Raw genomic sequence first — 25,364 nt, 5'->3', positions numbered from 1 at the left:
ACTCTCCACATTTGCTGAAAAAGTTGCCAGTTCTTTTCTGTATTAATTACAGAGACCACAAAGTCTTTCTTTTACTGCTCTTTCAGTTTGGCAGTCTTGCTTTGGCCTTATGAGAGATTGTGCCTTGTCTTTGGCCTTGTACTGAGCTTTGGAGCTATTGAGAACGTTATCAGGATGGAGAACCTGCCCTTTCAATCTTGGAAGGGTGGAGTCAGGACATGTCCAAGATAATCACAGTCTGTTTTTTCACCAACTGCCAGGGCTGAAAATGCCACTACGGCAATTTAGAGATGATTAATAGATTATCACCAGAGATATACACTCTTTATGAATTTGTCTTACAGAAAGGGAGCATGGGGCTTCCCCTACAGGTAGACCTCAACGTACAACTGTAACTGGAAGCAGACTTTCAGGCGCTAAGCAGTGTGGTTAACAACCGTGTTATTTGCTTCACCACCACAGCAAAAATAGTAGTAAATCAGTCTGGTGGTGTGACGATTCATTTAATGACCAATAACAGGGCTGGAAGGGACCTTGAAAGTCTTCTAGTCTGTCCAATGCCCTGCTCAAGCAGGAGACCCTATACCATTTCAGACAAGTTGCTGTCCAGTCTCCTCTTAAAGACTTCCACAAATGTTGGGGCATTCACAACTTCTGGAGGCAAGTTATTCCACTGATTAATTGTTCTCACTGTCAGGAGATTTCTCCTTAATTCTAGGTTGCTTCCCTCCTGGATTAGTTTCCTTGTCATGCCTTTTCCAAAGCATCAGGAAGACCCCTCTTTCCAATCCCAAGCTCCAAATATTCTCCTTTATTAGCACATTGTCATCTATTATTGAAATCCAAGAAGTAAACCCACTTTCTTGATGCACCACCTCCCCCCCCCCCCCGAAATGGAGCTCCTCCCGATAACTTACATCGCTCCTACCATGCTGGAATTCCAGAAAGTCTTAAAATTCTAGCCCAGTGATGGCTAACCTTTTTATTGTTGTGTGCCAAAAGGGCTTGCAAGATAGGGCACCCGCGTGCCTGCACCCATAATACAATGCACATAGGACCCCATGTGCACAACCCCCGCATGTGCCCCGCCCCACACGCATGTGTGCATGACCACTCTGCTCTCCCCCACCCTCCTGTGAATGTGCCTGCCCCCCCCCCGCCGCCCATTTTTTGCTTCCAGGTTGGGGCAGGAGGCCTTCCAGGCCCAAAACGGGGCACCGGGATACGCGAGGCCCCAAAATGCAATGCGAGTCCCTCCCCCTACACATATGTCCCATCCCCTGCGCATGCACGGCAGAGACCCGAAGACCAGCTGGCTGGCAGGAGATGCAGTGGAGCTGGGCTGTGGTGACAGCTGGCATGCCCCAGTGGGCGGTACAGGCGTACTGGTGCCTGCCCGGAGCACTGGGTACCATTCCGGTATGGTGCTCCGGAGGCCCACCCACCCGCCCTCGCTCCTTACAGGTATTTGAGGTCTTTGGTGCTTCCGTGCATGGAGCACATGATGCCTTCGTGATGCTCCGCCGGGCAGCTGGAGCGTTGCGGAGGCGTCGCAAGAGGTAAGAATGCATGCGCACGCTGCGCACGTTCATGTGGTGGATTCCGGGCCCGGTTGATCCGGAACCCATCACTAGTGTGCCTGCAGAGAGGGCTCTGTGTGCCACCTGTGCCCCGCGTGCCATAGGTTCACCATCATGGCTCTAGCCATTCAAAGTTCAATACAGTCAGAGGAAGCCATGCAAATGTTTTAAATAACTAAATCAATAAACAAATGTAAGGGTAGTTAGACATGGGAAACTAGGCGGGACACAAGTGCCCGAATTGGTCAAGTTCTATGTCCCTGCTTCTCAAATCTGTAGCAGATTCAGCTGCTCCTTGCAACGAGACCAGATGGACGCAGAAGTGGCAGTCTTCCCGCCCGCTCCGAAGGGCCAGCTTGTCTCTGGGTTCCGGATTTTGGCACGCGACGGGCAGGCACTCCAGCAGGCGCTTGCTGAGAGCAATCCCTCGGCAGGTGGCTCAGACGCTTCAGGCAGACGTCCTCTGGCAAATGGGATTCACAGGTAGGCCTGTTAGTAGATGCCCTGCAGAATCTTCCTAGTGACAATTAGCCATTGCACACCGAACTCTTGGTTGGGAAGATCAAGAGTTTTCCTTTTTAGTAAAAAATAAAATAAACTTAGACATCCTTTGTATTGGAAGATTTCTCATTGCAGGTTTGGTTTTTATTTTGTTTTATTCTATTCTATTTTTTATTTTATTTTTTTATTTTACCCTGGCTGGAAAGATTAGAATTTTCCTTTATATATATGTCTGTGTGTGTATGTGTGTATGTATGTATGTGTGTGTGTATGTATGTATGTATGTATGTATGTATGTATGTATGTATGTATGTATGTCTTGCCATATTTGGGTCTTTTCCCATGTAAGATTGACAGTATGTTGGGAAATCGGGAAAAGATTCGAATACGCCAAGACCTGCATACCTATACCCGTGAAAATCTACGAAAACAAACTCACACACAAACACAAACCCCGTGTTTCCCTGAAAATAAGACAGGGTCTTATTTTCTTTTGACTTCCAAAATAAGCGCTTGGCCTTATTTTCGGGGAGGTCTTGTTATTTTTGAGGTGCAGGAGGCGTGGTCAACTCATGGCTGCTGCTGTGTTGCAATATTTTCCAAGAGGGCTTGTTTTAGCGCATGGGCTCAAAAGCCCGATGGGGCTTATTATCCAGGGAGGTCTTATTTTCAGAGAAACAGGGTGTACACACGCACGCACACACACACACACACACACACACGCACACACCTATCTATCATCTATCTAAAACATCCTTCATATTAGAAGAATGTTCAGTGCAAGTTTATTTTATTTCATTTTTTTATTTTAATATTTTATTTCATTTTTTATTTATTTATTTATATTCATTTTATTTTATCAAAAGACACTTTATGTAACTTTCTTATGAAAGGGCTCAAGGGCTCATCAGTTAAAGACGCTGACCTTGTCAGCTGACAGTCCAGTTCGAGACCCAAGTGCCACGTGATAGGGTGAGCTCCCATTCCTTGCTCCCGCTCCTGCCACCTAACAGTTCGAAAGCATGCAACTTCAAGTGGATAAGTAGTTACCACTTTGGGGGGGGGGGAGATAACAGTATTCCGGGCCCCTTGGCATTTAGTCACGTTGGCCACATAACCACGGAAATGTCTTTGGACAATGCTGGCTCCCTCGGCATCTTCAGGCTGGGTTTTGGGCTTAAAGCGTGGTTGGAGCTGCGGTCTTTCTATAAATCTTGGTGGGGGTGTGTGGAGTGCTGGCTTTGTTTCAGTAAGTGGAATGATTGGTTGTGTGGTTCTCTCATGATTGGTAGATTGGTGCTGGCTGTGTGTCCGTTGTTTTGTGTTGTAACAACCTGGGTGGTGGGTGGGGCTCGTTTGTTGACTAGGGCTGGTTTCCAGATGTCTGGTAGGCGGGAGGTATTGTCATGTTTATTGGGGATATGAATGGTTTCTTAAAATACCATCAGAATCAGATCTCTTGCGCTAACCTGTCATTGTGTCAACCTTCTTCTGTACAAATAGGAGACGGTGTAAGAGTGGCTGTCTTTGATACTGGACTCAGCGAGAAACATCCACACTTCAAAAATGTAAAAGAGAGGACAAACTGGACAAACGAGAGAACTTTGGATGATGGTAAAAAAAACAAAAACTGAAGCTTTCTTTTAACCAGTTGTCCCAAAGGTTCTTTTTTTCCCAGGAGGCAACTTTATTGTTTTTCTTTGTTTTTCTTTGAACATTTTTCACTTCGCATCCAAGAAGCTTCTTCAGCTCTGACTGGATGGTGGGGAATGGAAGGATTTATTCTCCTTGCAGACAGCTGGTCATTTGCATCCTTTTAGAAGGTTGTTGAGGCCACTTGGAGGTTCATTTGTGTTCTCAGGGTCACCTGAGTGGTGCAAATGGTTCCTGTAGTTTGCATTTTTCCCCTCTGGAAATCCATTCTTATTCCCACGCCATTCCAAGGGTCTTCATCCCAAATTCTATAGCTAAAAGTCTGTAAATATTCTCAGCCATCCAGGTTGTGATTGTCCCAAAGGGGCTTTTTTTCTCAGGAGGCAACTGGACTTCCTTGTTTTTTTCCCTTTTGAAGACCTTTTGCTTCAGCTCTGACCTGATGGTGGGGAATGGAAGGATTTATATTCCTTGCAGACAGCTTGTAATCTGCATCCTTTTAGAGGGTCATTGATGCCCTTAGAAGTTTATCGATGTCCCCAGAGCTGAAGAAGCTTCTAGGTCTATTGGTCTGTTGCAATTCACTCTTGAAGGACTGTTTGCCAGGATTTTGCTGGATGAGAATGCTAGAAATTTACATTAGCCAAATAAAAAGGGGGGGGGACGACGACAAGGAGTCTGTTTTGCCATTTGCGAAGCCTACGTCAGAACATGTGATCACTTTTGAGACTTTCTCACAAGCAAAGTCAATGGGGAAGCCAGATTCACTTTACGGTCTTGTTCCTAATTTAACAACTGCACTTAACAACTGTGGCAAGAAAGGGTGTTAAGTGGGGGCAAAATTCACTGAACAAAAATATTTGTTTAGCAACAGATAATTTGGGCTCAATGGTGGTCGTAACTGGTAACCGCCTGCATTTCCTCCTTTCATCTTTCTTTCTCGCCAGAAAATTATCTCTTCCCTAGCCACAATTGACCAGACAGCAACACATCAAAGTACCTTACTATATCTTACTTAATTGCTTCTCGTCAACAGGCTTGGGCCACGGGACCTTTGTTGCAGGCGTGATCGCTAGCATGAGAGAATGCCAAGGATTTGCTCCGGACTCCGAACTCCACATATTCAGGGTCTTCACTAACAATCAGGTAAAGAGAGGACCAATATATAGCACAGTGCTTAAGGAGATAGACTAAGACTGAGGAGGACCAATCCATCCAAGTCATGGAAGCTATCATATTTTTCAGAGTATAAGACACACCTCCCCCCCCCCTAAAAGAGCATGGAAATGTTGGTGTGTCTTATACACCGAATACAGCCATTTTTAGCCTCCCAAAGGCCTTGTCCCCTCCGCATCCAATTTTTGCAAAAAGCTGGCTGTTTTTCACAAAAACAGAGGCTTTTTTGCTTTCCCTCAGCCCCCAACAGGCTTCAGCAGGGCTGGGGCAAGGCAGAAATGGGGGTGTTATTGTGCTTAATATTAAGATCTGTTTCATGTTTTAAACAGGTTTCATATACATCTTGGTTTTTGGATGCTTTTAACTATGCTATCTTGAAGAAGATCGACGTGTTGAACCTTAGCATTGGAGGCCCAGATTTTATGGACCATCCGTTTGTAGACAAGGTTGGTATGGGATGGGATGGGAAAAGAGAATGATAACAATTAGACTGTTTCTCCTGTCGTCTTAGAAGATTTAGTTTAATAGAAACTTTGGTTTTACACAAAGTAATAACAACACGGGGAGATTGTATCCATACAGTCAAACCTAGATTGCTTTACAATATAACCTTCTCTGAATATCAAGCTTTAATGTAGCTAATCCCTGGGTTTCTAACATCTGAATATTTTCATTTCCAAGGTATGGGAATTGACAGCCAATAATGTTATCATGGTCTCTGCAATTGGAAATGATGGTCCTTTGTATGGGTAGGTGGTTTATATATATACATATATATATATATTGAGTAGAAATGTATTATTTTAGAGTAAATTTACAAGAAGCACTTTTGCCATCTTTAACAAATAATGCTGATTTCCCCCAAGTAACTTAATTTCTTTTCAATATAATCCTTCACCAAAACACATTGTGCTGCTTCCGACTAATGCCCCCCCAATCAATTCAGGACTCTGAGGCTGTGGCTTTTCTGAAGGATCCATTGAGTTGAGTACATCATATCGGCACATTCAAATGTGAAACTAACTCTAAATATTTCCTGTGGTTTGTTATAATAAAAGAAATAGACCCCCCCACCCCCCTAATAAGTGTCACAGGTCTGATTAGCCAACCAGATAGATGGCTGTCTGCTCAGCTACTCCCTCCGGCCGTTACGAGCTCTCATTGAGACGACCTTGATTCCCATGCGTCTTATTGCTGTTACATCCGGCACATGGGAGGAAAATACCCCACACCCAGAGGAGGACTGCTGCCAGTTCGGACTGGTTCGTGCAAACCAGTAGTTCCAACCAGCGGCTGGCCCACCCGCCTTCCCTATATAATTGTCACGTGTTCGATGCCGCTTGAAGGCACACGAGTAAAGTGCACTTGCGCACGATCACATTTTCGGTTCTGGGTGAACCACTTATTACATTAAGTGACGCCAACCTCTGCCCACCCCACATAGTCACACACACACACACCGGCATATGTATGGCAACCTAAAAACAAAGTAAAAAAATAATACGGTATCAGCTAAAGTCATTTTGAGAGTGGCAGACATGCCATAGCACGTATGTGATAACTAGTTTCAGAAATTGTTTGTTAGGCAGAAGGGCAGCTGAAATTCAATGCCATCTGTGCTGATATCCCACTGAAATCCCACTGCTTTCACTCCAGGTTAAAGAGGATCTTTGTTTAATCAGAGGCAAACCCAGTTGAGGCTGTGCCATGGTTGGTTTTAACCATCATTTGCTCAACAAGTCAGAATGGCCTAGTGTGCACTGTACCATATTTGCTGAGTTCACATGTCATGCTTAGACAAAAAGTTAGATCAAGTTAGGACTGTTATATGTCAGCCGCTAAAATGTATAAATTTTCCTTGATTCCGGCCATGGGGTTTTGTGAGGAATGGAAAATCAGCTCATACCATTTTATGTGTTCCATCTTTTTAGAGTACAGTGTAATTTTGTGAATAGTTTTGAAACTGAAGCCTTCCAGATCTCATATTATCTGTGATGGTGAACCTATGGCATGAATGCCCAAAGTGGCACACAAAGCCATGTCGCCTGGCACACGTGACATTGCCTGTTCCTCTTCCGGGTTTCCGGTGCTGAGGCAGTGCCAGAAACTGGAAGAGCTGGTCTTCTGTTTCCCAGTGTGAGCATGGGCGCCGGCCACCTGATCGTCATGCGCGAATGCATGCGCCAGAAACCAGAAATTCATTTTCTGGTGTGTGCATTGGGCAGCTCCTCTTCCGGGTTGCATCCCAGATGAGAGCACGTGCGCACTCCTTTTTCGGCATTCCGTGCCAAAAAGGTTCACCATCATTGTCATATACTGTACTGTATACCCATAACTGATAAGCATATGAATTTTGAGAAATTAATCCAGTTCATTTGAAGTCTGCCACTGAATATGACTGGGGAATGTTGAGATTCGTACTCATATTCTTACTCAGCTTTTTGCGTTCTTACATACTGCAAATCCAATTTTTCAACTATAACATGCTGGAGTTCCTTTGTTACCTAATTCACTTACAATCCTAAGCCATAATGGGTTCATCCATCACAGTAAGCCAAACACAAGCCCACCATTCGTGATTTAACATAACGTATGATCAGGGGGACTTGGTTTAATTTACAGGATTATTTTTTTAAAACAAAATTAAGCATTTTCTTTTTTAAAAAAAAGTGAATAAACAAGTAAAAAGCAACAAAGAAAATATACTTGTTTCAGAAATAATAATGTCTATAAGGGGACAAAGGAATTGTACAGTGAGTCCTCTTTAACTCTGCAGGATTATTGTGAAGATGAAAAAAAGGGTTAGGGAGAAGGACAGAATTGTAGGTACTGCCTTCATCTCCTTAGAAACAGATGGGATACAAAAGTAATATGAACTATGGTGGCTCAGTGGTTAGAATGCAATACTGCAGGCTAATTCTGCTGACTGCCAGCTGCCAGCAGTTTGATTCTCATTAGCTCAGGGTTGACTCAGCCTTCCATCCTTCCGAGGTGGGTAAAATGAGGACCCAGATGGTTAGGGGCAAATAGGCTGACTCTGTAAACCGTTTAGAGAGGGCTATAAAAGCACTCTGAAGTGGTATATAAGTCTGAGTGCTATTGCTGTTGTTAATAGATCAATAATAATTTTAAAATATACATTCTTTTTCAGCACACTCAACAATCCAGCTGACCAAATGGACGTGATAGGAGTTGGCGGCATTGATTTTGAAGATAATATCGCTCGGTTCTCCTCCAGGGGGATGACCACATGGGTGAGCCCCTTTGTAGAGGCATCATGCTCAGGGTGACACTAATGAACTCAAATGTTGAGCCTAGTGCATGGTCTTCCATTACTTTGCATGCCACATGGGAAGCGCAGTTTAATTTTGCCAGAAGTCGGTAGAAATCTCGTTGAATTGATGGACGTGCGAGCATGAAGCCTTTTGTTTGATGCATTTGACTTTCCTCCCTAGGAACTTCCTGGAGGCTATGGGAGAGTCAAGCCTGATATCGTGACTTATGGCTCTGGTGTGAGAGGGTCTGGCATGAAGGGGGGTTGCCGGTCACTCTCCGGGACAAGTGTGGCCTCCCCTGTTGTGGCAGGCGCCGTCACGCTTCTAGTAAGGTATGTATGCCATCAAAATATATTTCCCAGGCTTTTCTGGTAAAGCTGCATCGTTCAAATCCCAGGGAAACCCAGGAGAAGTAAATGGGACACATCGTTCAGAGCATGTAACCAAAATCATACCCAAAAACGCTAATTTGGCGATGTTGTAGAAGAAGAAGAAAAATAACGTCTCTTTGAATACAATGAATTACTTCTGGTTCATTTACAACTTTAGCCCCATCAGAGTCTAACATTTCCGATGTTTCTGGCTTTCAGCACAGTTCCGAAGCGCGAAATGGTGAACCCAGCTAGCATGAAGCAGGCCCTCATCGCCTCCGCACGCCGTCTTCCTGGAGTCAACATGTTTGAACAAGGACATGGCAAACTTGATCTTCTCCGAGCCTATCACATTCTCAACAATTACAAGCCTCAGGCCAGGTGAGTTTCTTTCCACGCAAATGGCTCAAACCGGACCTTTTCCGTTGGAAAAATAAATAAGCGAGCTGCAAATCCTGTTTTTCTTTTTCTATATGTTTCAACTCTTAGATAGTTACAATAGACTGTTGGACCATGTTTTTGGGTGTGTGTGTGTTTGCGTGTGTGTTGATTAAGCAGGGAAGTGTTTTTAGATTTTATGATACTGTCTTATGTATTGGTTATGGTTCTAGAAGGCAGCTAGTTGAGGAAGACTGGTTTCCAAGTGTTATATTTGTGGGCCTGGCATAGTTCAATTTTTACGCCCCTTATCTATTGTTTGGCATCAGCTGCCCCAATATAGTTTTAAAAAAAACAGGTCATTATTTCACTTTTAAAACTCAAAAGTCTCTTTTTTCTTGGAAATGAAAACATGACTAAACTCTTTATCTTAGGAGACTGTGTCACGTTGTTGTCAATCATCTGTCAAACTGTTGGTTTGAGTTCTAAACATGGTTTAGATTCTAATGCTTTCTAAAGGTAGAAAGGAGATAGATTGGAGATAAGGTAAAGGTAAAAGATCCCCTTGCACATACGTGCTAGTTGTTCCCAACTCTAGGGGGCGGTGCTCATCTCCGTTTCAAAGCCAAAGAGCCAGAGCTGTCCGAAGATGTCTCCGTGGTCATGTGGCTGGCATGACTAAACACCTAAGGCACACAGAACGCTTCCCACCAAAAGTGGTTCCTATTTTTCTACTTGCATTTTTACATGCTTTCGAACTGCTAGGTTGGCAGAAGCTGGGACAAGTAACGGGAGCTCACTCTGTTAGGCAGCGCTAGGGATTTGAACCGCCGAAGTGTTGACTTTTCTGATTGACAAGCTCAGCATCGTAGCCACTGAGCCACCCTGTTTTCTACATGTATTCAAATTCACCAAGAGCATAGTTTGCTTTATACAGACAGTCCTCGGCTTATGGCTGTAATTGAGGCCAAAAAATTTTGTTGCTAAGTGAGACAGTTGTTAAGCGAGTTTCACAAACCCCTTTTATGACCTCTTTGACATGATTGTTAAGCGACTCACTTGTAGACAATCCCCGACTTACGTCCATAATCGAACCCAAAATTTCTGTTGCTAAATGAGATTTCTGTCAAGTGAGTTTTTTGCCCCATGTTATGACTTTTCTTGCCACATTTGTTAAGTGAATCACTGCAGTTGTTAAATTAGTAACACGGTTGTTAAGTGAATTGGTCTCTCCCATTGATTTTGATTGTCAACAGGGTTGCAAAAGGGGATCACTTGACCCCGGGATGCTGCAACCGTCATAAACATGAGTCAGTTGTCAAGCATCTGAATGTAAATCACCGTGACTATAGGGATGCTGGAAAGGTTGTAAGTGTGAAAAATGGACATAAGTCACTTTTTTCAGTGCCGTTGTAACTTTGGTCACTAAGTGAACTTTATAATTAGAAGACTACCCATATATTTTCAGTTTAAAGCCTCATTGGACAGTGAAACATAAAGGTATTTCATTCATATGTTTATTTCTTATCACCCATTGTATTTTCCCTTCAGCTTGAGTCCCAGTTACGTTGACTTGACGGAATGCCCTTACATGTGGCCCTATTGCTCTCAGCCCATCTACTACGGAGGCATGCCCACCATTGTCAACGTCACCATCCTCAACGGAATGGGAGTCACTGGGAGAATCGTAGACAAGGTAAGAGTTGGCAGAACTTAGCCAGGCTGAATGACAACGACAACTCCTCCACCACCACCACCACCACCACCACCTCTTCCTCCTCCTCCTCCTCCTCCTCCTCCTCCTCCTCCTCCTCCTCCTCCTCCTCCTCCTCCTCCTCCTCCTCCTTCTCCTCCTCCTCCTCCTCTTCTTCTTCTTCTTCTTCTTCTTCTTCTTCTTCTTCTTCTCTTCCTCCTCCTCCTCCCCCCACCTTCTCCCCCTCTCCTTCTCCTCTTCCTCCTCCCCTTCTTCTCCTCCTCCTCCTCCCCCCTTCTTCTTCTCCCCTTCCCCTCTCCTTCTTCCTCTCCTCCTCCTCCTTCTCTTCCTCCTCCTCCCTCTCCTTCTTCTTCTCCTCCTTCTCCTCCTCCCCCTCCCCCTCTCCTTCTTCTCCTCTTGCTCCTCCCCTTCTTCTCCCCTTCCCCTCTCCTTCTTCTCCTCCTCCTCCTCCCTCTCCTTCTTCTTCTTCTCCTCCTCCTTCTTTTCCTCCCCCTCCCCCTCTCCTCCTCTTCCTCCTCCCCTTCTTCTCCCCCTCCCCTCTCCTTCTCCTCCTCCTGTTTCTCCTCCTTCTCTTCCTCCTCCTCCTCCCTCTCCTTCTTCTCCTCTTCCCCCTCCCCTTTTCCCCCTCCCCTTCCCCTTTCCTTCTTCTTCTCCTCCTCCTCCTCTTTCTCCTTCTCTTCTTCCTCCTCCCTCTCCTCCTCCTCCTCCTCCTCCTTCTCCTCCCCCTCTCCTCTTCCTCCTTCACTTCTCCTCCTCCCCCCTTCTTCTCCCACTCCCCTTCCCCCTCCACCACCTCCTCCTCCTCCTCCTCCTCCTCCTCCTCCTCTTCCTCCCGTAAATCTAAGTGTTCTTAAGCCAAACCAGTTTCTGCCATCAACTTTGCTTGTTGGAAGCCAACTGGGAAGGTCACAAGGGAATGGGAATGGAATGGAATAGAATAAACAGAGTTGGATGGGACCTTGGAGGTCTTCTAGCCCAACCCCCTGCCTAGGCAGGAAACCCTACACCACTTCAGACAAATGGTTAACCAATCTCTTCTTAAAAACTTCCAGTGTTGGAGCATTTACAACTTCTGGAGGCAACTCCTGTTCCACTGATTAATTGTTCTAACTGTCAGGAAATCTCTCCTCAGTTCTAAGTTGCTTCTCTCCTTGATTAGTTTCTGCCCATTGCTTCTTGTCCTGCCTTCAGGTGCTTTGGAGAATAGCTTAACTCTCTTTTTTGTGGTAATCACAATGAGTCTGGACATTGCAGACCTCGAAAAATACACACCAAGCCCCTGAATATTGACCATATGACTGTTGGGGAGCCGCAACGATTGTAAATCCGAGGATCAGTTGTAAGTTATTTTGTCAGGGCTGTTATAACTGTGTACTGTGACCTAACAAGCCGTTGTAAGTTGAGAACCACAGGGAGTCCTCAATTTATAGCAGTATAATTTATTGACTGTTCAAAGTTACAATGGCATTGAAGAACCTACGACTTTTTCACACTTATGACCATTATAGTCTCCCTAAAGTCACGTGATCAAAATTTGGACACTTGGCAACTGACTCCTATTTATGACAGTCACAGTGTCTGGGTGCTGCGTTGATCCCCTTTTGCGACTTTCCGACAAGCAAACTCAATGGGGAAGCCAGATTCACTGAACAAGTGTGCTACTGACTTAACAACTGCAGTGATTCACTTAACAACTGGGGGCAAAAAAGGTCATAAAATAGGGCAAAATTCACTTAATAGCAGAAATTTTGGACTCAATTGTGGTCGTATGTTGAGGACCACCTGTACCTGTGTCCATCTCTTTCCATTCTATATCAGAAGTCTGGATATAAATCAGGATTTCTTTGCCAGGTCATTCCTTTTAGAACCGTCTTTAGTGGAGCAGATGAATTCTGCAATGTCATTTGCTGTCGTTTTAATGCATTTAATGCATTGCAATTGGTTTGGTTGGTTGTTGGTTGGTTGACGCCTCTTCACCCATCGTGGGTATAGGCGACTTCCATGGAAATTTGACGCCACTGTTTTCGGTACGGCGATCCATGGAAGCTGTTTCGGCTGGATATACCCAAGGGGACGCCAGTCCCAAGGGTCGACAGAGCCCGATTGGTGGGAACGGGGGGCACCACGTGAAGGCCGGGTTGTCGTTTGATAGTTGAGAGGCTTTGCATATTTTGCGCATCAACTATCCTTGCCCCCCGCAATTGGTTTGAGACAGAGAAACGCTATGTCCGGTTCAGATATAATTGTGCCATCACATTAGAAAATGCAGTGTTATTTATGCTCTTTGATCAAATCATCCAGGTTTCTCTTTGCCTCAGGCTTAATCTTAAAGTGGCACTTAGTTTGCTTGGAATTTTTAACCCTGGTTGTTATTATGGTGGTAACCCACCAAGGAAGGTTAAGCCTTGAGAATGTATTTCTACGATACCTAGAGTGCTATTCAGCAAACAAGCATTAATCCGACGGTTTGATGAGGAATGTACATTGCCTTGCAAACCCAAAAAATCAGAATGATAAATGCGAAGAGAGTGGATTCCTGCATTCATACAGAAAGGAAGGAAGGAAGAAGCTGCCTTCTAGTAAATAGGTCAAGCTTTTGCTGAAAAAGTCCATTTTTGAAGATAGTTTGGTTTCATCTATTTCAAAAAGGAGTTTAGACTGGTCAAGCAGGTCAGACTGGTCTTTTCACAAGCTGAGCTGGCTTTCCGTCGTCCTGAGGAGGTGAAGTTGGAGTTGTAACTATGAAAGAAAAGAATTCCACTTTCAAAAGTCTTATCTGATGCCTACATCCTTTTTTTCAGTTACAGATTAAGTCATTCCTTAAACCAGATTGTCTAGATTTTAACAGAAACATTTGGAAAAATCTTTAACAGGCTTGAGGTACTGTAATATTCCAAACAGCTACAGATAGTCTTCGGCTTACGTCCATTCATTCAGTGACCATTCAAAGTTTTGGCCAGACTGAAAAAAAATGGATACACGACCAATCCTAAAAGTTCTGGCGATTGCAGCACATCTGCTGTCAAGTAATTGTGATCTGGCCCCTTGTGTGCCCAGCTCACAATTGCAACATCATTCAGAACTGCAGTCACGTGATCCCACTTATGACCTTCTCTGCCAGCTTCCCACAAGGAGAATCAATGGGGAAGCCAGCAGAAGGTCACAAATCGCCCTGATAAGTAACACACATGTTCCTGCTTGCAGCACATACACAATACCCATGCATACCTTCTGCCAGCCTCCCAGTCCCTCCTTTACCACTACCCCTACCCCTATCATGCCTTACTTTGGACTCCTGCCATTTCTCATTTAAGAATTGGCATGTCTTGTGGTTATGAAGGCAGCCAGGACTACTGAGTGTTGTCATCACTAAGCAATATGGTCACATGACATCATGCCTTATAATCCCATCATTTATCACAATAGCAATAGCAGACTTATATACCTCTTCACAGTGCTTTACAGACCTCTCTAAGCGGTTTACAGAGTCATCCTTTTGCCTGTAACAGTCTGGGTAACCACCTTGGAAGGATGGAAGGCTGAGCCAACCTTGAGCTGCTTAGAATTGAACTGCTGGCAGTGGGCAGAGTCAGCCTGCAATACTGCATTCTAACCACTGCACATCATGGATGGATGGAAGAGCAATAGCACTTAGACATATACCTCTTCACAGTGCTTTACAGCCCCTCTCTAAGCGGTTTACAGAGTCAGTCTCTGACTCCCAACAATCTGGATCCTCATTTTACCCACGTTGGAAGGATGAAAGGCTGAGTCAACCTTGAGGCGGTCAGGATTGAACTCTCACTGTGGGCAGAATTAGCCTCCAATATTGCATTCTAACCACTGCGCCACCATGGCTCTCTTATCAACAGCAATCCCTGTCCCATTTCTTCTCACAACCCGGGGGCTACTTGTATATTTGTATCCCCTGTGCTTATTCACCTAGCCCTTTATTATCTATTCCTTTATTATCTATCCTGAGAAGTAGTAGTATTGGATGCAATCCCTATAATAAAATATTTCACCTTATTTTTTCAAATGATTACGTATGCCTCAATGTGACAAGATTATTTGCTGCAAACGTGACCTCAAGCAAAAATAAAAATAAAAAGCAAACCATGAGTATGACATATGAGACTAACTAAGTGAAAGGAAGGTCTAGGGGAGATACAATAGCAGTCTTCCAGTATTTGAGGGGCTGCCCCAGAGAGGAGGGGGGGTCAGGCTATTTTCTACAGCACCCGAAGGCAGAAGAAGAAACAACGGATGAAAACTAATCAAGGAAAAAAGCAATCTGGAATTAAGGAGAATTTTCCTAATGGTGAGAGCAATCAACCAAATGGAACAACTTGCCTTCAGAAGTTGTCACTGGAGCTCTATCACTGGAGTTTTCAAAGAAGAGACTGGACAGCCATTTGTCCAAAATGGTATAAACTCTCCTGCTTATGTAGGGAATTGGATTAGATGACCTCCAAGGTCCCTTCCAACTCTGTTCTTCTGTGGTATGCCATGTTCTATGTTCTAACTACTGTTGTGTTCACCTCTGTGTTCTGATCCATTTGTTTTCTATTTTATCCTTTGTAGCCGGATTGGCAGCCGTATTTGCCCCAAAATGGAGATTACATTGAGGTGGCCTTCTCCTATTCTCCTGTCTTATGGCCCTGGTCAGGATATCTCGCCATCTCCATCTCCGTCGCCAAGAAAGCAGCCGCTTGGGAAGGCATAGCTCAAGGTCACGTCATGATCACCATTTCCTCTCCAGCAGAGAATGAGGTTGGCTGAACCTTTTAAAAAAACAACAACTTTTCCTTGTTTTGATGTATGCAATGCTTGAGGCCCTGGAACACAAACTGCTTCAGAGGGATGTGCAGCCTCATTGCACGTGGGCATCCATTGGTTGGGATCTCCAAAGAAGTTAACTTCTCACTACACAACACTGACTCTCTATTAAGATCAGAGTCTGTGGTCTAAGAACCTTTAGTACTTTTTTATTTTTATTGTAAAGTTTTTTATTGATTTCTCAATTTTAAAAATGTAAACATTCCATTTGTCCTTAAAGAGTATGTCGTCATCCTTGTCAACAATACTCCCCAAAATACAAACCCAATATACCACTTCAACCCTCCATACACCCTTTCTTTCACCCCCCTCCAACTTTCCTTTCTCCTCTACAACATTCCCCTCTACCCTACTTCCCCTCCCCCTCTATCACTCCTCTCTCCCAATACACTCCCTCCCTTCCATCTCACCCCCCTCCGATCCTCTCTCCCACCCTCTCTACCCCTCTTTCTTCTTTCCCTCTGCTCCTCCCTTCGGTGTATTTCTACTATCTATCAATATATTCAGCTTCCTATTTTTACACTAAAATTAAAAAAGCAACAGTATACAAGTGCAATCATGTTACTTTAAAATCTAACACATACTATATTTCCCCCCTCCCCCCTAGGACCCCACATCCCCCCCCCGACTTCCCAGAGCCCGTACACGGTATAGCTTTTTATCAAACACAGTCTAAAATATATTAAAACCAAGGAAATGAAAAAAAAAAGAAAAAAGAAAAAAAAAGTCAGTAAAATCTCTGCGTTGAACTCAGCTTCTTGCCATTACACAAACTTTAAGCAGTTTACATTATTCCTAATCTTAGTTGTTTGATTACCTGCAGGATTTTCCCAGAGGTTATTTGTTGGTTCAACTTTTGCCTGTACTCTCCTCTAACTAGGGGTATTATCTCTTTATCTAAGTTTCTGTCTATATCTAAACCCTTAATTTTGTCCCCTTTGTACAATTCTGTAAAAAAAAAAATCCCGGAATGCCTTTTAAATCGCCTCCTGTTGAAACACCTCCTTCCCTCTATAACACAATTTGGATACATTTCAAATTTTTCTTTTAATTTCCTCTTCCAATTCTTTTCGTTTTTGCCCTTGTTTATGTCTATGTATTTTGTTTATATTCATCAGTACTCCTCTCATATATGCTTTACTTGCATCCCCTACAAATTCCATGAATGTACCCTTATTCGTATTCAGAACAAAGTATTCATATAGCAATTTTTTACAATCATTAATATACTTTTCATATCTAAATAAACTCTCATTCGACCTCCAAGACCTTCTTTCCTGCACTACCCTTCCCAGTTCTGTCCAGACTGGGTTATGATCCGAAAGGACCCTCGCCGCAATCTTTGTCTTCTTCACCCTAGAAAATAAATAATTAGTGATTTGTATAAAATCAATCCTTGAAAGGGATTGATGTCCATCAGAAAAAAGGGTGAAGTCATATGCCTCTGCGTTTCTTTCTCACCAAACATTTCTCAATTCGAAGTCGTCCATCAAGTCTTTTTCCCTTCTAGAATTAGGTCTAATGCGATATATCTTCCAAAGGGATCTGCTTCAATTAGTTCAGCCTTAATGTCTTTTCTTAAGTATACAACTATACCATTTTTCTTTTCCGTAGCAGAGGTCACAAAATATTGACCAAGTTCGGGGTTGAACAAATATTTTTGATCAGTTGATTTGATATGAATTTCTTGCAGGCAAATTATATCGTTCTTGAACTGTTTGAGATAGTGAAATATTTTCCTTCTCTTCTGTAAAAAGTTCAGACCACAACTCCTTGGTCAATGGCTGGTGATTATTGAGGTTATTGCAATGTACCTTGTTTTCCCATTCGTCTGGTAGTCATACGGCTAGATCTTTGTTCCCTGACCCTTTGCCCTTCCGGAAGGAGGAGATGGTGCTTTTTGTCTGGTAGTTGTGTGATTTGCTGTTTATCTTGTCCTTCTCGTGGTCTTTCTCCAGATCCAGATGATTCAGGGTGTCCCACCTTCAGGATCTTGTGATAGAAATCTCGGGCTTCCCATACAGAGTTGAGACGATATTTTTGCTTATCAAATGTAATTATAATACCAAATGGCACATCCCATCTATACTGTATCTGACGGTTTCTGAGTTCTTCCACTAGAAAAGCATAATCTCTCCTGGCTCTTAGCATTTGGGGTGGTATTTCTTTCAAGACAATCAAGTCCTGTCCGCCAATTTGAAGCCTGGTATTATAAGACTCTTGTAGTATCATGTTTCTGAATTCTCTTGTAGCAAAGTATATAATTACATCTCGGGGGAGTTGCTTCTGTTTTGCCACCCAAGAGTTAGCGCGATAAATTTTTTCGATCTGCCAGTCAAAGTTGGACCCCGGTCTTTCCACCAGACGGTTAAAAGCCTCTGAAAAAAATCTGCTTCAAGTTCTCCTGTTTATCTTCACGCAGCCCCCTGACTCTTAATGCAAGCTCCATCTGTGTGTACTGTATCATAACAATTTGTTTTTCAGCGTTTTCAACTCTTTGTTGCACCACTTCAGTTTTGGAAGTCAAATTAGCGTTGGCTTCATCAAGAACCTCTAGCTTAGCTTCCATTCCAGAAACATATTCTGTCAATACAGTTACAACTCCCAGCATATCATCATTTGTTTTGGCAATCTTAGTATCAAGCTTATCATATAAGTCTGCTTTAAGTTTCTTTATCTCCTCTCTGAATTCTCTGAAAGCTTTTGAATTCTGCTCTCTAAATTCTCTAAAAGTTCCAAAAAAAAGTTCTTTTGTTAGCAAATCTCCAGTAGGGGGCATAGAGGGTGGAAGCTGTGACTTTGTGCCAAGTGTGTGAGATGTACTCCTAAGAAGAGGTCTCCCCGGATTTAATTTTGATGCCATTATATCTTTTCTTCAAACAATTATTCAACAATTATTCAAACTCTACTGGCCCGCTGTGTAGCTTACGAGGAAAAAAAAGTATTAAGTCCCCCCTTTATTTGTTCTTAGAGGTTTTTCAAAAGGTTTCAGAAAAGAGCATTGTAACAAAGCAGGTTTCAAAAGATTAACGTTGTAACGAAACAGTTCAGCATATTCATCTCTGTTTGGAATGTCTCTATATTAACAAGGAGTCTTTTAAAACTTTTAAAAGTTGATAAGAAAAAAGTCTTGTAAGCTCTTCAGAGAAATGAAGCTAATTAGTAAGAGAGTGCTGGCTGGCTGTTCCTTTGATCTTTTTTATCACTGTTCTTTGCCGGATAGTTAGGAATGTGGCACAATCGCCATTTTAGGAGCTTATTTTTTAAGGAAAAAAAAAAAACCCGTGCACGAAGGAAGCTCTTGTAAAAATGAAGCTAGGATTTTTATTTTTTTTAAAAAGGCAGATAAGGTTCTCAGGTACGGACTCTGCTTGTATTAATCTCAAATAAATATATCAAAAGTTGTCCTAAGTGGGGGGATCCTTACTTTGCGCCGTAATAAATACAGCCGGGGTTTCTGGTGCGGAGATGTGATTCAGCCTTTGGTTGGCCCCCCCTTCCATTCGCAGCAAAAAAAAAGCTGCAAACTTCAAAGAAAAGCTCTTACCAGCTGGATCTCTCTCTCACTCTTCTTTGCCTGAAGAATGAGGTATCTACCAGGTATTTAGGCAGATAACGCCACCAGAAACCTGGGGGCAGCTCGTTAAGCTGCCGCCATCAGCAAGGTCCCGCCCCGGGACCTTTTTTTATTTTTATTGTAAAGTTTTTTATTGATTTCTCAATTTTAAAAATGTAAACATTCCATTTGTTTTTAAAGAGTATGTCGTCTGGGTACAAATATTTCTGTGCAACATCCTTCCATAGATTATAATACACCGAACAGTTAAACATTGCAACTCATTTCCTTCTTAACATATCTTCTAATGAAAATACAATAATAACATTAAACATAGTTATTCTCATCATACTAAAACTAACAGTTGTCATTTTATTCTTATCTCTGTCTTGATATATTTTTTATTCTTCTTTTTGCTTTCTTTTATTTTCAATTTCCTTTTTTATTCTCGAACCGTTGGTAAAACATATGATATTCCCATATCATATAATGTTCAGTTTGTTCTTTCTCCTTAATTGCTAATGTTAATCTATTCATTTCTACACATTCTAATATTTTCCTAATCATCTTCTCATCAGTAGAAATTCTTCACTTTTCCAATATTGTGCAAATACAATTCTTGAGAATTTTTAGTACTTTTGAAAGGGCCCTGAAAAGTTGCTTTGAAATTTTCAAAAGCACAAACACATAAACTTCTGATAACTGAAAGGTATTTGCTTCCTTCAGTTAAAATATGCTTAGAAAACAGCATATGGATATGATTGAAATGAGTGGTTTGTAAGAAGAAGAAATTATGAAGAGGTGTTGTAAAACATTGTTGGCATTAACCATGTAGATATGTTGTATTTCCTCTCTTTCTTATCTCAAGCCTTAATTTCTTGGGTTTGCCGTTTCTTATTGTTCTGTTTTTGTATAGCATGATTTGCCCTGAAATGGAACAGCGTGGTAGTTACATATGGATGGATATTATCAGTAGATTAGATTACAATTTCTTCAGGAAATTGGTTCGATATTTGCTTTGCTTTTTTTCAGTCAAAAGTTGGTGCTGAGCAAACTTCAACCGTGAAACTCCCCATCAAAGTGAAAATTGTCCCAACCCCCCCTCGGAATAAGCGCATCTTGTGGGATCAGTATCACAATCTTTGCTATCCACCAGGATATTTTCCAAGGGATAATTTAAGAATGAAGAATGATCCATTAGATTGGTATGTTTATCTTTATACGGTTCCAATAATTATTTATGGATGATAAGATTGACCTATTAAGAAATGCAATTAGCTTAGTGTAAATTCTCATCCATTCTTAGTGATTTTTTATTCTGAAGATATACCCTGTTTGAAAAATCTATGTATCTATATCTACATTTCTTCTTGCAAATATGTACAATGTGTATATAGGAAATAAAAACCTTTTTAAAATTAAAACTTAAAAACCTTAAAACCTTTTAAAATAAGGTAAGAATATATATACCTTTGCTGAAACTTGTTTGAATAAGGTCTGGCTAGTTTGAAAAGGTCTTTTAATTTTGGGTTGTTGGTTTAAAAGTCTTCTAATACTTTCTAAATTTGCACTTCAATTGATTGGCAATTTATTTTCAAGTTAAAATATAATTCATATATAGAAAAGCTATGCTTATTTATGTTCTTTCAGTATTTTGATAAAATTGTTAGAGAGAGAGAGAGAGAGAGAGAGAGCAGCAGCCTGGCAAATAATGACACTTCAATACTGAGCTTTTTGAATGTTCCTGTTCTCTATTTAGTTCAAGTTTTGCAATATCTCCTCTTCCTCTCCCCTGTTTCTCTTCTTTCCTCCTCTTCTTTCCCCCTCCTCTCTTCCTCATCTCCCCCTCCTTTTCCTTCCCCAAGAATTTCATTCCATAAAAAGTATTTTAAATTCCTGGTATACTAAAAAGCAATTTGAGAGTTGATTAGGCTAAATATTTGATTTGTTCCCTTCTTTAGGAATGGTGACCACATTCATACCAACTTCAGAGATATGTACCAACATCTGAGGAGCATGGGCTATTTCATTGAAGTACTTGGCTCACCATTTACATGCTTTGATGCCAGTCAATATGGTAGGTAATTAAAAGTTGGTGTTTACTTCCTTTTAGATTAATCCAAACCTTCTTTGTTTAGGATTTCAAAGCCTAAAGTTAGATGGATTCCAGGCTTGCATTCATCTAATTGTTTACTAAACAACAAACATTTCTACAATCTGGACGCAAGTATAAAATATGTCTATTTGAGTTGAAAAGAAGGACAAGGGATTTATTTTTAGTGCCAGATCTAAATTGTGCTCAAGACCTGGTATCCCTCATTTTGTGCGTTTTTGCAGCTCAATTTAGGTGGAAAATGCCATTTATCATATTTTTCATACTATAAGATGCTCCGGACCATAAGATGCACCTAGCTTTTGGGGAGGAAAACAAGAAAAAACAATCTGCCTCTGCCTCCCAGCAATTGGCCTCCTAGCAGCAAACAGCCTGGTCAGCTTCAGCACAGCTTGGTTTAGCACAAGTAGCTGATTGGCTATTGGATCAGCCTCCTGGAATACTGCTGATCAGCTGTTCCAGGCTGTGGAAATTGTCGCCGCCACCTATTGCTGCCTCCATGCCCCATTTTCATCCTCTGCGCGTCCCATTTTTGGCTTCCATGTGCCCCATTTTCAGCCCATTCCAGGCGGTGGGGATCACCGTCGCCTATTGTAACTGAACGGCAGGCCGGAACGGACTGAAAACAGGGCACATGGGGGCTGAAAATTGGGCGCGCAGAGGCTGAAAATGGGGTGCACAGAGGCAATGATCAGTGGCGGCAATGGGCTGTAACAATGATGATGGGTGGCAGTGATCCCACAGCCTGGAACCGCTGATTAGAAGTATTCCGGGAGGCAGATCCAAACTCAGCTGCTTGTGCTAAATTAGGTTGTGCTGAAGCTGACCAGACTGTTTGCTGTTTGCTGCAAGGAGGCAAACTGCTGGGAGGCAGAGGCTGAATGGTGTGTGTGTGGGGGCCTTTGGCTACATTTGCAATATAAGATGCACAGACATTTCAACCCCCTTTTTTGGGGGAGGGGTGCATCTTATAAACCGAAAAATATGGTAATCGTTATAGTAAAAGAAAATGGAAGAATAGTACTTGAAACTGACATCTAATAGGGCAGCAGTTTTGAAGTGTGCTGCTGTTCCTGGTAGTTACACTTGAACGTTTTTATATGAAAATTCAAATTACCATCTTTCAAAGTTGAGAACAGAATATTGTTCTTTATAATTATCAGGTTGTTGAAACCCTTAAGAAATGAACTTCAGCTCCTGAATCTTAAGTGCTTTCTTAATGCAACGTTGTCATTGTTATTCAGTAGAGTTCATTAGGCTGATCTATTTTTGGGCTTTTATTATCTTTGATTTACAGTGTCAACATTTTCTCTTGACCTTTTTGAACAGCTATTTAACATTCAGTGCCTTTTATCATAGAAAAGGACCTTACGGGTGATGTTACGCAATTTAGGGTGAAAAGCACACAGATTTTAGTATTCATAAGGAGCCTAAAGCTGAATTCACAAACACAGACTTACTCCCAACCCCGAATTAACAAAACGATTCCTCTGCTGACTCCATTATATTGTTTAAGACCCCAATAAAACATATTACGGCTTAACATGATGACGGGTTCATCCAACTTCTTAAGCAAGGGATGGATTTCCTTGAGAGACAATGGATCACAAATTATCTAGCCCCATTTATCTTAATATTTATGCAAGCTATCAGGCACAAAAGATCAGGACCATAGCTAAAGTTGCAGCACAGAAGATTTGCAAGAATCTAATGGTCTGCACCAAGGGTCAAAGGAACTCAAGGGGGGATGGACTTGAATTGTTTGTGGCAACGCAAGGACTCTAAGCTGATGAGATGTTTAACTCCGCCCCCAGCTCTGCCTGCTCTTCTCCTACATAAGCCTAATCATCGTGCGTACAGGTAGTCCTTGACTTATGACTACAATTGGGACCAGAATTTCCATTTCTAAGCGAGACAGTTGTTAAGTGAGTTGCACCCAATTTTACAATTTTTTTTGCCACAGTTGTTAAATGAAACATGATCGTTAAGCGAATCTGGCATCTCCCATTGACTTTGAAGCTGGCTGAGAACGTCAGAAATGATCATCACATGACATTGGGAGGCTGCCACTATTATGAATAGAATAGAATAGAATAGAGGAATAGAAGAAAGGAAAGGAAGAGAAGATAGAATGGAATGGAATAGAATAGATTATTGATTATAGAGAAGGGAATGGAATAGAATAGAATAGAATTCTTTATTGGCCAAGTGTGATTGGACACACAAGGAATTTGTCTTTGGTGCAGATGTTCTCAGTGTACATTAAGAGAATAAAATACAAAGAATAAAAAGATAACGACACTTACTGATAGTCAAGGTTATTAATAAGCTATCAAGTCGTATTAGGAAACAAAAACAATATAAATTGAAAGATACAAGCAACATGGTTATAGTCCTAAGTGGGAAGAGATAGATACTTGGAAGGAAGAGAAGAATAATAGTAATACTTCCTTAGTAAATCATTGACAGTGTTGTGGGAATTAGTTGTTAAGCAGAGTGATGGCATTGGGGAAAAACCTGTCCTTGTGTCTAGTTGTCTTGGTGTCTTGGTCCTATTGCATCTTTTTGAGGGTAGAAGTTGAAACCATTTATGTCTAGGATGCGAGGGGTCTGTAGATATTTTCACAGCCCTCTTTTTGACTCGTGCAGTGTAGAGGTCCTCACTGAAAGGCAGGTTGGTAGCCATTGTTTTTTCTGCAGTTCTATTTGTATTATTGTATTTGTATTTATTAGAATTTATAGGCCGCCCTTTTCCCTGAGGGGACTCAGGGCGGCTTACATAAAGTAAGGAGGGGGGGATACAGACAATGGACACAAACAGTACATAGAAGTAAAATAGTAAGCAACATTCATTCATCATTTGGGTGGGGACAAGTCATCTTTATCCCCAGGCCTGACGGGCTAGCCAGGTCTTAAGGGCTGTGCGGAAGGTCTGGACGGTGGTGAGGGTACGAATCTCCACGGGGAGATAGTTCCAAAGGGTCGGAGCTACTACTGAAAAGGCTCTCCTCCGTGTAGTTGCCAGTCGGCACTGACTGGCAGATGGAACTCGGAGGAGGCCTAATCTATGTGATCTAATTGGTCGCAGGGAGGTAATTGGCAGGAGGCGGTCTCTCAAGTACACAGATCCACTACCATGGAGAGCTTTATGAGTGACAAGTAGCACCTTGAAGCGCATTAATTATCCTCCGAAGTCTGTTTCTGTCTTGTTAGGTTACCGAGCCAAACCAGACAGTTATGGAGGTGCTGATAACAGACTCAATCATTAATCAGCAGCTCTTTGGGCACTTTGAGCTTTCTGAGTTGGTGCAGAAAGGACATTCTTTGTTGTGCTTTTTTGATGACGTTTTTGATGTTAGGTGTCCATTTTAAGTCTACATGCTAGTTGCCAAGTGCCTAAATTGTGGTCATGTTGTGATGGTTCTAAGTGTGAGCATCTATTGTAAGTCACTTTTTTCAGTGCTGTTGCAACTTCAAATGGTCACTAAACCATTAGTTGTAAGTCGAGAACGATCTATAAATAGATAGACTGCATACACAACTGAAGCTTTGGGGATTTGTGTTTTAAACTGTCCTGACACTTTCATTTTCCTTTTGACATTATATCAAACTATCTGATCCAGCAACCTTCTCCCCAAGATAAATTAATTAAAGGTCAGTTTTTCTCTGTTCTCCATTTCTGACATTTAAAAAATGTATGGTAACCATAAAGGGTGTGTGTTGATTTGCTAAGCAGCATGCAATTAAAAATTAAGACACTTTTTTTTGCAACTGGCTCACATTTATGACGGTTGCAGCGTCCTGGGGTCATGTGATCCCCTTTCGCAACCTTCAATGGGGGAGCCGGATTCACTTAACAACCGTGTTACTGACTTAACAACCGCAGTGATTCACTTAACAACTGTGGCAAGAAAAGTCATAAAACGGGGCAAAACTCACTTAACAACCGCCTTGCGTAGCAATGAAAATTTTGAGTTGAGTTGTGGCCATACGCTGAGGACTACCTACCATATTTTTCAGAGTATAAAACACACCTTTTTCCCTCAAAAAAGAGGGTGAAAATCTGTGTGTGTCTTATACACTGAATACAGCATTTTTGGCCTCCTGAAACCCCGCCCCCTTTGCAAAAATGGACATGCAGAGGATTTGGGAGGCTTGCAAAGTGGTCCTGAGGGCTGGGGAGGGCAAAAATGAGCAAACGGGCGGTT

General features: G+C 42.2%; 1 protein-coding gene across 2 annotated transcripts in view; it reads left to right on the top strand.

Annotated features, from left to right (window-relative positions):
- The window catches only part of MBTPS1 (membrane bound transcription factor peptidase, site 1), a 63,963-nt gene that overhangs the window by 16,460 nt on the left and 22,139 nt on the right, over positions 1 to 25,364 (top strand). For both annotated transcript variants that reach the window (XM_087729359.1, XM_087729360.1), the window contains exons 4-15: positions 1,860 to 2,063; positions 3,585 to 3,695; positions 4,771 to 4,880; positions 5,240 to 5,356; positions 5,592 to 5,659; positions 8,062 to 8,164; positions 8,366 to 8,517; positions 8,776 to 8,937; positions 10,486 to 10,630; positions 15,233 to 15,421; positions 20,076 to 20,248; positions 21,005 to 21,120. In XM_087729359.1, the coding sequence (XP_087585485.1) occupies positions 1,860 to 2,063; positions 3,585 to 3,695; positions 4,771 to 4,880; positions 5,240 to 5,356; positions 5,592 to 5,659; positions 8,062 to 8,164; positions 8,366 to 8,517; positions 8,776 to 8,937; positions 10,486 to 10,630; positions 15,233 to 15,421; positions 20,076 to 20,248; positions 21,005 to 21,120 (1,650 nt within the window). The remainder of the gene's footprint in view (positions 1 to 1,859; positions 2,064 to 3,584; positions 3,696 to 4,770; positions 4,881 to 5,239; positions 5,357 to 5,591; positions 5,660 to 8,061; positions 8,165 to 8,365; positions 8,518 to 8,775; positions 8,938 to 10,485; positions 10,631 to 15,232; positions 15,422 to 20,075; positions 20,249 to 21,004; positions 21,121 to 25,364) is intronic.

Source organism: Thamnophis sirtalis, unplaced genomic scaffold, assembly GCF_051295495.1.
Source record: "Thamnophis sirtalis isolate CommonGarterSnake01/CBP01778 unplaced genomic scaffold, rThaSir2_p1.2 scaffold_14, whole genome shotgun sequence".
NCBI classification, from domain to species: domain Eukaryota; kingdom Metazoa; phylum Chordata; class Lepidosauria; order Squamata; family Natricidae; genus Thamnophis; species Thamnophis sirtalis.
This window is presented reverse-complemented; position numbering and strand designations above follow the sequence as displayed.